At 36.5% G+C, this 14695-nt stretch overlaps 1 protein-coding gene across 8 annotated transcripts in view; it reads right to left on the reverse strand.

Annotated features, from left to right (window-relative positions):
- Window positions 1-14695, reverse strand: part of LOC136850667 (rab11 family-interacting protein 4A-like) — a 396666-nt gene that overhangs the window by 250051 nt on the left and 131920 nt on the right. For all 8 annotated transcript variants that reach the window (XM_067124430.1, XM_067124431.1, XM_067124428.1 and 5 more), the window contains exon 2: window positions 1770-1866. In XM_067124430.1, coding sequence (XP_066980531.1) covers window positions 1770-1866 — 97 coding nt within the window. The remainder of the gene's footprint in view (window positions 1-1769; window positions 1867-14695) is intronic.

Below are 14695 nucleotides of genomic sequence, written 5' to 3' on the forward strand. Positions count from 1 at the left end.
CCTACTACGAATGGTCGAAATAAGCATTTAGATAAAATGAAGATTTAAGAACCGGTTGCAAAATTTTTCAGTCCCCTATACTCTACGGGAAGAGAAAAACTATTTTCAGTACAGCAAACAGAGAAAACGGAATTCCTTATTTTCATGGTTCACTATATTACATTACATGTCACCTATACTCTTTAAAAGATTGCCTCGACATCTAAGCATTACAGCTGACAAAAAAATTTTTTTAACAATTGTTGATAAATATATAAATGTGTTTTATCCATTTGCTGATACGTAACGAGGGCTTTACATCAATTAGTATACCTACAAGGTATTTACACTAAATGACCTATACATATTTCAGATATGTAGAATCTACTGGTCGCTTTTACCAGATACATATGTAATTGTAATAGCCACAATGCCCTCTTAACTTCTTGAATTCTTCGCGCTTTTTTGGATATGCTTGTCACTACAAAGCCGTAAGATCCAAACGCAAGAAACTGAAGAGACTTTGATGCCCGGTCGCGGGAAACGAACCCGCGTCACCATAATCACAAGGAGGTCGCGTTGCCGACCTGACCACGAGAAGGATAAAAGTCCATTACCTCTCGTACATACATATACCTGTCGTTTTCAGATATATTTATTAGAGCTGGAATAGACCCATCCTCACCATCGTAGCCAAATGGGCAATCGTTTTTATTGGTTTTTAGGCTGAAATATATATGTAGAATCTACTGGTCAAGAAGTTAAGAGGGCATTGTGGCTATTACAATTACATATTTCAGATATTTTTAATCGTTAAATTCTTTATTAATAAAACTGGCGCATTAAAATCATCAAAAAATGTATTATTGGCAATCACTGAAGACCTATATCAGGCATAAAACAATAAGTAAAAATAACTTCAATTATATAGAGTAGTGGGTCTTTAAAATAATGATCAAAACGTGTGGGGCAGACCATTTTCTATCTATCATTAATGTTTTCCCGTTAGATGCCGTGGTCAACCATCTTTGGGATCTTTTATTACAGCGACGTTATTTCAGTTTATGGTGTCATTGAATGATTTTGTAAATCTATTTGAATTTTTGCCCTGCATTATCAACACACTAAATTTGGTCAAAAGTTATGAACGCCTTCCGGGCAAAATCATAGGTGGGCAAATAAACTTTGGGGTAAAAAAATCCCGAAGAAAATTATTTATCATTTAATCTATTCGATACTTACGCAGTATTCATAATAATTTCTTGTAAAACTGGAAACTGATATATGAAATATTGTAGTCCAAAGTGTAAAGTTATTTAACGTATCCACACAAGTGATACTGATTCGGCGATAAAACAAACTTTCTGACATTTACACGTAGAACTGTAGCCTTCATTTCAAAGCATATCACCGATGAGTTAGTTTCCCTTGAATAAAAACTCGTATGAACCCGGTTATACTGTCGATTTCCTACTTTCCTACAAAATTTCTCTTCTATAACTGGACTGACTTCCTTGGTTCATCTCTTGTATTATCAATTTCATCTTCTGATTACTAGCAGTCTTCAATAGCACTCTCTCTCGATGGAATTTAAACGCTAACTATGCAAATTTTTTATATATAAACATGAAACAGATTTAATGTTTATTAGAAAGTCTACGAAACGTCGCTGCGAATTTTTTTTTTATCGTAATTTCCATTTTCATATCCTACTTCTTATAAAAAAATTTCCATTTATTATAAGTATACATTACAGTAATGTACAAGGTCTTGCTTGGTACTGTACTTACCCCCCTGGGTGAGGATGGTCGCCACGACTTCGCAGAACTGGGGAAAGGTGATGGCATCTTCGCTGACCCCAAGACTTGCCACGGCCGCTGTCACGCTCTGAAACGAATGGGATACTTCCGTCAGGTCAACGCCAGGTCAAGGTGGCAAACAGGATACGTCAGTAGTGATCATTAACCTTCAGGCGTGTGTAGCTTTCCGTTGAATGTAAATGAGTTTCTTGTTTATTTCTTACGGTGCTTGTTCTGGTAGCTTAAGTTCATAATGAATGTAACATAAATAAATAAAATAAGATAAAATAGTGATACCCATGAAAGCAATAACAACAATGAAGCTGATCATAATCATGAAAATATACAGGACACAAGATCACATTACTTTTAGTTATATATTCAAAGCTGACCAAGAATATTTTACTTTTTCTCTTTCTAACCGTCTGTCTCTCTAGACCGAAAAAGACAGAAATGCAGAGTATATATATATATATATATATATATATATATATATATATATATATATATATATATATATATATATATATATATATATATACGTATATATATGTATATGTATGTATATATATATATATATATATATATATATATATATATATATATATATTTATGTGTGTATGTATATACATATATATAATGTATATGTATATAAATATATACATACATACATATATATAAATATATATACAGTATATTTGCGTGTGAAATACACTAAATGCAATCCAATCTTTAATAGACAACCTTGAACCAGAAAACGTCAAGCGGTGTTGAAAACAAGCTTTCCAAACCGAATCCCGTGAAAAGTGAACATGAAAGCGCATAGAGTCACATTTTCTCATATCCCTTAACAAGGTATCATTAACTTCAAGATGTAATACCGGAAGCACTCATTCGTGAACGGGGACCTCGGCCTTGGATGCGGCACCACACATGAATACCGCGTGATGCTCAGATTGCTCACCCCGCCCAAGGCAAGAACTCGCCACATGACACAGCTGTATTGAACGTGTTTGTGACGAGAGCAAAAAACGGCAAGGATTTTATTGTTTTCTCTCTTTCTCGTCTTTTTTCAATTTTTTTACAACAAAATTTCTGTGAACTGGAGCCGTTCGTATTCACAATCTTTTGTTATAAAATAACCGCTAGTGGCATTGACAGTGATTTTCCTTACGGTACCCCCCTTTTGGAGAATAAAATAAACACTGTAAAAAAAAAACCTTGCAGAATGTTCCATTCTTTATGCGCTCACATTTAAAGCTTTCTAAGAACTAAATTATCCGATCAAGATTTTATTAAAGTTTTTAGTCACAAAATTTATCTTGCTTCATCTGCCAAGTTCCCGGCCCTTAGGGTTTTTTAAAATATTTTTAGATCATGTCGACATCAGCTTTGCTAAACTGAGGAACACCCGCCGATTCATTAAAATTTTACCACAGTGCCCCAGTCACTCAACAAGAAGACAATTTTCAAAACTATTCAACATAAAGTAACTAATCTCCAGTTCATCCAGTGCAAACATCCACGTGCACCCAAGCAGTAACTTAACGATGTCAGTCTCTCTTTAGTCCTTCTAGGACTGGCAACAGTTACTGCAAAGACCTATGCAGCTGAGTTCACAGCTCTAGCATGTGCACATCAGTTCATTCCATGTTTCAATGACATCTAATTCAACACAAGACAGTATTCTCCAATAAGTGCAGGGGCATTCCAAAAGATTTTCCATTTCCTTGCAATTTGATCCATCCCTAGTAGAAGGAGCTGTGTGTCTGGCTTTTGCACATTCCTACCTGGATTTTGCAGGCTCTTTGATTGTTATTCCAGTTAGACGTACTAAGTAATATAGTCTCTGCTTTTTGGTAAACAAGTAAAGCCACGTCTCATAAACAGCTAAAATGAAAGTGCTCTATAAAATATAAAGCCTACAAAATCATCCAGTGTTGGTTGGTTACTTTCTTCAACCTCAGATGGACACCAAATGACTTTTGTGAATGAACTTATGACCCCTTTACTTAGAAACCATGCTTGCTGCAGAATGCTGACATTTCAAACCCACAGGAAGTATGACAGCACACAATTCCCTGCGTTTTCTCTTTTCCTCTAGTCAAAACTACTGCACACATCAAGGTCCACCTGGTTTTCCCAATTAACAAAAGTTATCTGTATTAGGCCGTCATAACAGATGGGGGCAGAAGTACAGTATGTTACTGGCTTTAATTATAAAGGAGTTTGGTCTTACAGTAGCCGCATGTTAGGCTTGTAAGAAAAGTCCAGTGTCCCATTCATCACAGCTACCTGAAGACCCCAGATTCAGTCCAGAATCTTGGCTGATGGCGGCTCTTTTCTACAGTGTAACAATGTCTATTTTCTGTCATTATTTCCATATTTTTGTCAAAAGTAATATATAATAACTCTGCCTTATTGTATTTATCTTGGAAGAGACCACCATTTTGTTGGAGTTTTGTCAGTACCTGTCACTATCCTCAGTCTTTTTACCCTTTTAACCCTCGCCTCGGCTCTATAATGGACTTTCGGTAACATGACATGCAATGTTAGACTCTTTGTATACAATAATTTTTCTGTATGTTGACAAGTGGGGTCTTACTTCCATAGTCGTCTAAAGATTGGGGTAAACATGGTATCATGGAATTTATCAATGCAGGCACATCTAGGATAAGAACGTAAGATGATGGCTTTATCTTGGGTAATGTCACTTTATCGTCAGTATCATACACAGCTGTGACTTAGTCACAAAAAGAACAAGTGATTGATTGGTTCTAAAGCTTGAAGTGATCCTGCAAGTTACACTGTCTGTTTTCGCATAAGATGAATATGCTGGAGACAAAGCTGATAGTCATCCTTTAATTCTTTTATGGTGTAGTTCGTTCCGCTAACATCAGGCTTGAGCTTAAAGAAAATCTTATCATTCCTCATAAGCTGATAGGAAGAGCAATAACTGATATGTTGTAGATCCGCCTTTAACAACTTGAAATGTTTTTCCCCTTCGATGTGAGCATATTTGATCATCTCAGCTGCAATGGAATCAGTTTATTTCCTTTGTGTTTAATCCATGCTCACTGTGACAATTACTTCCTAAGTTGCAGACTTCATAGTTTGCAACCAAACGAATCACTTTAGCTCCAATCACATCCATCTTCCCAGTGCTCATGGATCCTCTGTAATTCAGGCAGCTCCTTCGATAAATACGTTGCTCTGTTCGTAAGCTAGATCAACTGTGACTACATAGAAATCCGGCCCCAATTTGTAGACGGCAAAGTTTCTCTTCAGAAATTTTCTGGTCACTTCTGGATCCTGTTAATCAGTGTCACTCCCACCTCATGAGGTGAATGGAAAGCCTAGAAAGAATTACCAAACAAGCAGTACGGTATCTGTAGGTAAAGATTCGCGGTATAGTTGCAGTTTATTCCTAGTTCTCAAAATGGTTAATTCAATGCGAGATAAGTCAGTCTCATCTCATAAATTACTGAGAAATCAAAAGTCACTTAGTTTCGCCTGTGGCTAGCCAACCTCTGACAAAGCGTGTCCATTTCTGTGCACTCAACTTGAACGAGTTACAGATGAGATTTGAGGGAGAGGTCTATCGAAAGGACACTACAGACATCCTGAACAAATGCACTGCCCCTACTATTAATAACACTCCTAACCCCAACGTAGTCTAATTGACACTAGATTGTTGTTGAATCCAGCGCACGACCAAAATTCTTATTGGAACTGTTTCAGAAAGAAATAATTTTCTACACAACATGAAATGAAACTAAAAACCCTTCAATCCAAAGCAACAACATCAGAAGTTCGACATTTCATTTGATACGGTGACCATCTTGAAAAAATATTTGCCCTGTTGGAGTTCTCAGTACATCACCTATATACGTATGCTTACTTTCAGACATAAGTATAAAAAAATTAGTTGATGGAACAATCCAGCCATTTTCAAAGACTAAACGTTCAATTTACCAGCTAATTGGCATCCATTTTTAAACAAGGACGCCATAACGGAATTTGAAATCGCTAGCAAATTTCCTTTTCCGAGATCCTTGGAGACTACGTCAACTTTCACACATGTATCACCGATAGAACTACTCTACCATAAATTCGATTACCTAGTCTTACTACTATGCATATAGAGAATAAAAAACATATTATGCGATTAAAAAAATATCATTTTGGGAGAAAAATGGGATATTGAGATAGGAACGTTCTGGTTGCGTAACTGAAAATCTTTGGCACAGTAAAGAAAACTAGAAAAAAAATTAAAACTGGTTATTGATGGATAAAATATAGGGGTCAAATGAAAGACTCATTCAAGACATATAGGCTATGAACCCCTAAAATAGCCGAGAGGATGACTACAAATACACAGTAAAGAAACAGTAGTGAGTAATGATATGCCAGACACACAGTCATGCATATTTCGTCACAAAACTGCCCTAACCAACACTCATTTGATGTATCTTTACCATACTGCGGGAAAATACGGTTGTCTTGTAACCCTATTGCATATTACAGTAATTTTTTTTTAAAATTGGAGTCTTTAGTTACCGGCTAAGGAATGATATGCACATTCATATATATATATATATATATATATATATATATATATATATATATATATATATATATATATATATATATATATATATATATATATATATATATATATATATATGAACTGCTAAAAGTTACGTATCTCCCTAATAAGAAGAAATACATTTGTCACTAGTAGTCGCCAAACAAATAGGACGAACTCTGACGACTATCATAGAATTAAGCTCCTCCCGGTTGCAGTGGAGAGAGAGAGAGAGAGAGAGAGAGAGAGAGAGAGAGAGAGAGAGAGAGAGAGAGAGAGAGAGAGAGAGAAGTGATATGCTTCTTCCTCAACAAGAATCACCTCAAATCCACTACTCTTGTAAATTCTACGTAATGATAATACATAAGACCAACAATGAAGTCATACCATACAGTAGCCAACAAGATATTTATATTAGTTCTTCACTGGAGGGGCGGGTAGAGCTTTCGGCTGGCACGCTGTTGCCCAAGCGTTAGACTCTCCGAGCGGCCAATGAAGAATCAGAGAAATTTATTTCTGGAGATAGAAATTCATTTCTCGTCATAATGTGGTTCGGATTCCACAATAAGCTGTAGGTCCAGTTGCTAGGTAACCAGTTGGTTCTTGGCTACGTAAAAATAAATCTGATCCTTCGGGCCAGCCCTAGGAGAGCTGTTAACCAGCTCAGTGGTCTGGTTAAACTAAGGTATACTCAACTTTTAACCAGCATCAAAACCACCATCCGAGTTTAACCTCCTGAACAGTGGGAAGTGTAACCCTTAAGAAGCTATGTCGTTTACCCCAAAAACTTAGAACGGACATATCTAAGACATAGATACACAGACTGGCTGGTTATCACGAATCAGAGAGAAAAATAGCATAGGCATAAAAAGATCGAAGATAAAAACGAAAGTAAACACCGAGCAATGATGAGGGCGGTAACTCTGAGACACGTAATAACGACAGCTTTTTCCCATGTAATTACTCTTCTTATGAAAACCTCCAAACTGTTCCGAAAGAGCGCCACATTGCAACACTCCGTCCCTCCTGATGTACACGATGGATGAAGATGATTTCAGCACTGTTACATCCTCTTCTTTTTCATGAACGTGATTATCTCTTGATCTGCCAACAGACGTAAACCCAAAGCAAAGATTATTAACAATGTGAAAATCTGTTTCTGCACTGGTCTTGAATTGTGAATGGTGGTAACTGTTCTCCAGCTATGAATAGGGTTCATTTTTTTAATAATAATAATAATAATAATAATAATAATAATAATAATAATAATAATAATAATAATAATAATAACATCCGGTGAAATATTATCATCTAAATACATGATAGGGCGTTTATACATATGAAAGATTCATAAGAGAGAGGGATACATGCACACACAAGGATGATACATATATAGAGACACATACACACACACGCATAGTAAAGCTTTTTTGGATTCAAAGGCTACCAAGAATCACAAAATGCAAAGTAGTGCTTCTTTTATTGGTCAGATTTGTCTCGGCAGACGGAGTCACACAATACTAACCGAATCTATTGAGTGAAGGTCGCTCTTCTTGAAACTATTTGAGGCCTCATCAATAACAATCCTTTTGATTCGCCTTTCGAAGATAAATCTTTCTTGGTGGACTAAAAATATGCTTCACATAAGCAGCTGAAATTACATTTATAGATCTGATTGATTTTAAAGCAATGGAATGAATTCCTAAGAATTATTACACCGAGTGTGGGATGTTGTACTGGTTAGATTCACAATAATCGACATACTCTAAACATCTGTCATGTCTCAGTCAACAGCCTTTACTGTTAATATCGTTGATATACTTACTGCAAATGTATTCTTTCATCAATTATAAATAATAAAGTCCGAAGATAAGAGGACCGGGTGCAATGGTTCACTTTCAGTCTGAGTATTTTCCGTCTCTGATTACTACAAAATCATAATAATTAGTATTTTTCGAAAACTGTAGGATCATGCATCCGAAGTCTCCAAATAATGAGACGTTTCTTAACCCAACCAAGCCATGACATTAAGGCCACAGAAATGGCGACGAAAAGATTAACTTTCAAGAATAACCGTTATATTTTTGCATTTTCAAGGCTTACTTAACGCTTCCAGCGGCCATCTTAATGATGACCAGGTGGCCACAACGCCCAGTTAGGGAAGTCAATTTAACTTTTTTAAAACCATAAGTGGATGGGACCGGCAACTCACTGTATTTTCCATCGAAGACAACAATAAGAGAACATATCGATTATAATAATCATGATAACAACAGTTATATCAGGCTTAACTCGAAAAGATTACTTGATTAGTTCTGTGAAAAATGTGTGCAAATGCATTATTTAGATGACCTTCTCAACGAGCTTCCGAGATATTGATCAATGAGAAGAGAGAGAGAGAGAGAGAGAGAGAGAGAGAGAGAGAGAGAGACGACTGACCTATTACGGCACTAGTCAAGAGTTACAAGATTTAAATATCACTGTTGTGTGTGTGTGTGTGTGTGTGTGTGTGTGTGTGTGTGTGTGTGCGGGTGGGTGGATGGGAGACAGCAACAAAGTGACACAGCAGCGACAGAATCAGTATTGAACCGCCATTAAATTCTATGTAATCAACGCAGTAACGTATAAGAACGCTTCCCAAATAGATAAGTGACCCGCAAGAAAGAAATAACGAAACCCTTGCGCACGTCCCTATGACGCAAAGCTATCAGCATTATCATCGTAACGAGATCTTTCCACGAAATCTACGGAAACAAATCTACGCTCCGATTGCATTTCTTTTTTCAAGAGGATTTCATGCTGAGGCGACCTTCCTTTATAAATACATTCTTTCGGCGCAAACTGTTAGGTGATAATTCATTAGTTCTATTACTTTCTCTCTTCAACAGAGTTACTCTCATATTTCCTACTGACTTGCTGGGCGAGTTAATTGCTCTGAGCAAATATTTGTTTATCTATTCTTCAGCTGGTCTCAGTCTAGTTAACGACGAGTCGGATACCTTCTCTGTTCAAGAGGAATGGCAAATATGTGAATACTGTAACTCTGCATTGCTGTTTCTTTGCCTCATGTATTAGTAGTTTCCACTCGAATGATTTTCTGGCCTCAAAGTGTTTTGACAGACAAAATGAGCAGGTATACCCGATTACTAACATTTTTATTCTGCATTCATTGTGTAGTATTATTATATATAACTGCGTTTAGTGTGGAGATATATTGTTTTCGGACCACTCGTACGATTTTTATCCTTAATTTCATTCACACAGTGACTTCAACAACTTCGACATTTTACAAGATGCCACTTGGAAATCAGCAATATTACGGAGAACGAAAGTTCCAAAACACCACCTATGCCAACTGAAAGTAACTCTTCCCTCCAACTTTCTGAAGTGATAAAAACAGTCACAAGTGTAAGAGAGCAAATTAATGACAGCATTCTTTAAGACACCGCTTCCCCAGAACCGTTTTCATAACACATATCTCAGGGTTGCTTTGCTGTTGATTCATTCATTTTTCTATCTACAGCACATTGCCTAATTAGGGCAAGCCTGTCGTAGCAGCCTTCTTGTTCTTCCCTGTCGTAATCCTGTCAGTGTCTCCATCTTTTGACTAATATGACCCACCCCTACCACACTTTCTCTGTGAAACAAGTTGTTGTAAATGTTTTCAATAAAAAGAAAAATAAGAGCGATTTCTCCATAAAATCATGAACAGCACTTATATTTAAGAGCTCTACTATGTTTCAGTAACGACAAAAACTTGTCAACTCTGCACTGTCGAGAGTCAGATGCACTGAAACTTAGTGTAGGCAAACACTGTGAATTGGCTACAAACATAACATCCGACCTGATTCAGCAAAACTTCGAGATAATGACTTGATTGCCCGCTGATTTAGCATTTGTCATCATAATGGATAACGTCTCTCTCTCTCTCTCTCTCTCTCTCTCTCTCTCTCTCTCTCTCTCTCTCTCTCTCTCTCTCTCTCTCTTCACGAGAAAATTAAAAAATCATTAAGCAAAATTATCAAATGATGGCAAAACTGTTGAAAACAATAGACATCAATCTGGATAAATTCTAACGATGCTTCCTCTTTCTTTACAGCTGTAGAACAATAAAGAAAAGCAGGAATAAAAGAGTGAGACGGAAGAAAATATAGAAAGTGTAGTTTCATATTGTTGCTAATCTTTTAAAAACGAAGCCGTGAGAACCTCCTAAATAGGTGGAAAGACAGAGCTTAAAAATTATTTTTGCCTACATGAAAATGCAGGGAGCCGAATCGGGGTTGAAAAGTTTATCATAATGATCCTCACCTCATTACTATTACAATTAATTTTTTTTTACTTCGTCTTATGTCTGGGAAGAGGTTTAAAGAATCTACGGATATCACACTGCAATGCTCATCTTCCGCTATCCACCGTTTACTATCATCATGCATTTTTGGGGTATCAAATAAACCGGGCTGAAATGCATATCCAACACCTAAAGATCTTGAGTACTTCATTACTATCCGTAACGCTTTGCGATTCAAATGGCATCTCATTTTTATATTTCAGACTTGTAGTTTAAGGAGAAATTCATGAGCATACAAAGTTATAGGCATACAGATCATCATACACACACACATGTATATATATATATATATATATATATATATATATATATATATATATATATATATATATATATATATATATATATATATATATATATATATATATAGATATATATACATATATATCGGTTTAGACAGATACGTCAAATGGGTTTCCTCAAATGTGAAAAAAAAACTGAATTGGAAAGTACATGAGAATACGAAAAATGACGCTGAGAAGAGTTAAAACAATGTAAACGCTTATTTGCAGAAGCGGTAAAACTTCGCAAATGCACAGAACTTACAATGTAAATCATCCAAGGAAAATTCAGTATCACAATCAGTAAGAGCGCCATGAATAGTGTACCAAAACCATGAATAATAACAACAAGACTGCTCCTCTAGATAGAATGTTCAAAGACGGTAGCTATACAATAGCTAGGAAACTGTACCTGCACCCATACATACTGAAATTTAAGGTTCGTCTATTAGGTGACTGGACACTAGAGTTGCAACGTCAGATAGACTGAAACCATTCAATTCATTATTAGAATCATTAATTCGTATGATCCTGGTCAATGTGAGAACGTGTCTTTTTGAAAAAAAAAATGAAGTAAAATAATTTGCATTACACGAGAATGACGAGGAGATTGATTTACCTGACGGTCCAACTACTAATGGGGCTGAGGCATTCGAAGAATCCGACAAATATCAGAATGTCAAGAACATTGCAGCAGCAAATTGTACGCGTTAGGAATTACGGTATGACTTACAGAAAAAACTGAGGTGGAAATTCTAAAGAATATAGGTTGGACAAAAGCAGCCTTCATACTGTACAGTATATCGGTGGGAAAAAAACTGACTAAAATTATTTTAACCAGGCACAGCCAACGTCCAACAACCTCAAAAGATAATGGTGAGATATATATGACTAGGAAGTATTTATTTTAGGCTGCATTACCGTATAAAGAGACTTTTCAAGAGCATTTTCGGGTCAAAAGCTACGGAGATAATTTGTTGATTTTCGAGTCAGGAGACATAGCCAAGTTAGGAGATATAGACAAGCTATAGGCAGTAACTGCCAAAGATATAGAATGTCTTATTTCGTGGTACATATCAAACAGGAACAGATAACGGTGGTAATTTAGAATAAAAGTGCCACTTTTCCGAGTCGGAGCTCTTACAGATCTGTTTATAACATTGTTACACAAATGCATCGTTGTAACTACAGTCACTGTAAATAAAATTCACAAAATCAACTGGCCACGGTACTATTGGAAAGCAAATTGTATTAATACAAACCTTTCCTACCATCTCTAAACTCTCGTCATCCATTCTCTCTCTCTCTCTCTCTCTCTCTCTCTCTCTCTCTCTCTCTCTCTCTCTCTCTCTCTCTCTCCGATACTTGCAGCATCCTTCTCTTACATGCGGAAGTTATCATCGCTGTAGTTCCCGTTTGCGCAGTATATGTTTTGCTTTTATTGTCAATAATTTCCTAAAAAATAGCTCTCTGGCGCACCGCACTTTCCGCCGAGTACATTTGTGTATCGTTGAAACTACTGCGGCATCACTGGAATTCCTTGAATTGATGCTGGAACTGAGCGAATATTATTTTCTGCTCTTGTTTTCACTTAGTTAATGTTCTTCCTGCATGAGAGCTACAAGTTATTTCATTATTCAGCCTTCCATTACATCTTTTTATCTTTTCGCGAGAGACACGCTTATCTTTGCTTCTTTCACGTATTTTTTTTCACACTGCGCCTCGAAGTGGCGCGTTGTGCCGTTTTTGCTCAAACTAAAGGAGCAGAGACGTCGAAAAAGATAAAAATTAATTAATCTAACGCTGGTCAATACAACAGTGGTTTACTGGCGGGGCGAATCGCTAAATTCATTTCCCTCTGAAATAAATACATTCAGGGAAAGGATTGCAGACATAACAATAGCAAATGAATAAACAAGTTTATCTGTCCTCAATAAAAAAAAATCAGTTATTAAAATATACACATTTATAAACAAATTTACACTGTTAGTGAAACAATGAAATGGTGGACAGAAATAAAGATGACAGTTAATGTTAAGCGACGGAATATTATGATCAGATTGCGTTTTACGGAGTTGCAGTGGTAAATATTACTCCTACTAATAATAATCGTTTCACTGCATAACTTAGCAGTTAAGTAAGAGACGAGCGCTGAAATGATGGAGTTTTGTTTTCTCGGGAACTATATCCCATAACGGGATCTAGGTCTTCAGAACCACTCCATCGTTGGAAGAAAATGATTATAAGAGATACATAAAGGTTCTGACGCCATAACGAAGATAGTTTTTTTCCCCGACACCACCATTGCTGGAGAGTTGTAGGGTAATTTAATTCACTGAGTGAATAATAAATAAGACAGCGTTTTTGCTGATTGGCGTCACTACAACATGGTCAGCAACGCCTAAAATAAGTAGTTATAAAAAAAAGCAACCAAATGAAATAGAAGGAAAAATTTTAAATTTCTGCATTAATAAAAATAACTGTAGAAGATAAGTAAATTATTTTTAAAAAAAAAAAAAGTCTAAAACAGAACGAAAAATTATTTTCATTATACCAAGACTTTTTTCTAAATTACTCTGATATCCCAAGAAATGAAAACTCACTTTAATATCCAGGAAAAGTAAAGAAATATTTACGGAATAAAGTTAGCATGTTTCCAAAACATACCAGCTAGAAAGTAAACATCTGCAATCACTGGCAACTGCATTAGCAAACAAACGAATTGTGTGAATTAAAAATAAAGAAAAAATAAAGAAGACATATCCACCCAATATTGTTTGTGGTCATCACGCGATAGTCTTTTCCCGTTCAGCTTTCTTATCGTGTGCTACTTGAAAAGTACCGTGAAGACGACATTCTTCCGCAAAATCTAGAGTATGCATAGAGAGAGAGAGAGAGAGAGAGAGAGAGAGAGAGAGAGAGAGAGAGAGAGAGAGAGAGCTTGTGGAATTATTTCATCTCGCCGGCAGCTCTCCAGTAGTGTGAAGATCACCTTATAGAGGTTTTCTCTCTCTCTCTCTCTCTCTCTCTCTCTCTCTCTCTCTCTCTCTCTCTCTCTCTCTCTCTCTCTCTCTGTGAAAAGACGGTAAAATTTTTGACAGTCTTTCACGTAAACTTTTTTATTCTCTCTTTATCATCATCTGAGAAAAACAATCGTCTACTAGCAATCAGGTAGTAATACACCGACTTGGTCAACAAAGGCCAAATGGATTTTTAAGGTAACGCGTCCAAATCTTTCTTTTCCTGGTATTTAAAAAAAAAACTAAAAATTGTTAATTGCTGCAGCCCCGTAGGGTTAAGGGCCCACCTCGTCCAGGGCCTCTTTATATAGAATCGGTCATTCTTTGCAATGGTTACTAAAAGCAATGATGTCGGGCCTGACTTGGATACGAATTAGAATTGAGTTCTGTATTGCGGTCATATGAAGAGAGAGAGAGAGAGAGAGAGAGAGAGAGAGAGAGAGAGAGAGAGAGAGAGAGAGAGAGAGAGAGAGAGAGAGAGAGCTTTCATGTAACACTTCAAATAAGACCAATTAATAAAGAACATCCCGAAAACACACGAAGTACCTGCCTCTTTAATGGAAAAATCCCCAAAAACGGGAAGGGCTCATGCAACTGGATTCATGACAAGCAAGACATAGCGTCTTACATAAAAGTCTTACATAAAAGGCTCCTGGACCGTTACTTCTTTGTGTGCGTAA

Source organism: Macrobrachium rosenbergii, chromosome 22 (assembly GCF_040412425.1).
Source record: "Macrobrachium rosenbergii isolate ZJJX-2024 chromosome 22, ASM4041242v1, whole genome shotgun sequence".
In the NCBI taxonomy this organism is placed as follows: Eukaryota; Metazoa; Arthropoda; class Malacostraca; order Decapoda; family Palaemonidae; genus Macrobrachium; species Macrobrachium rosenbergii.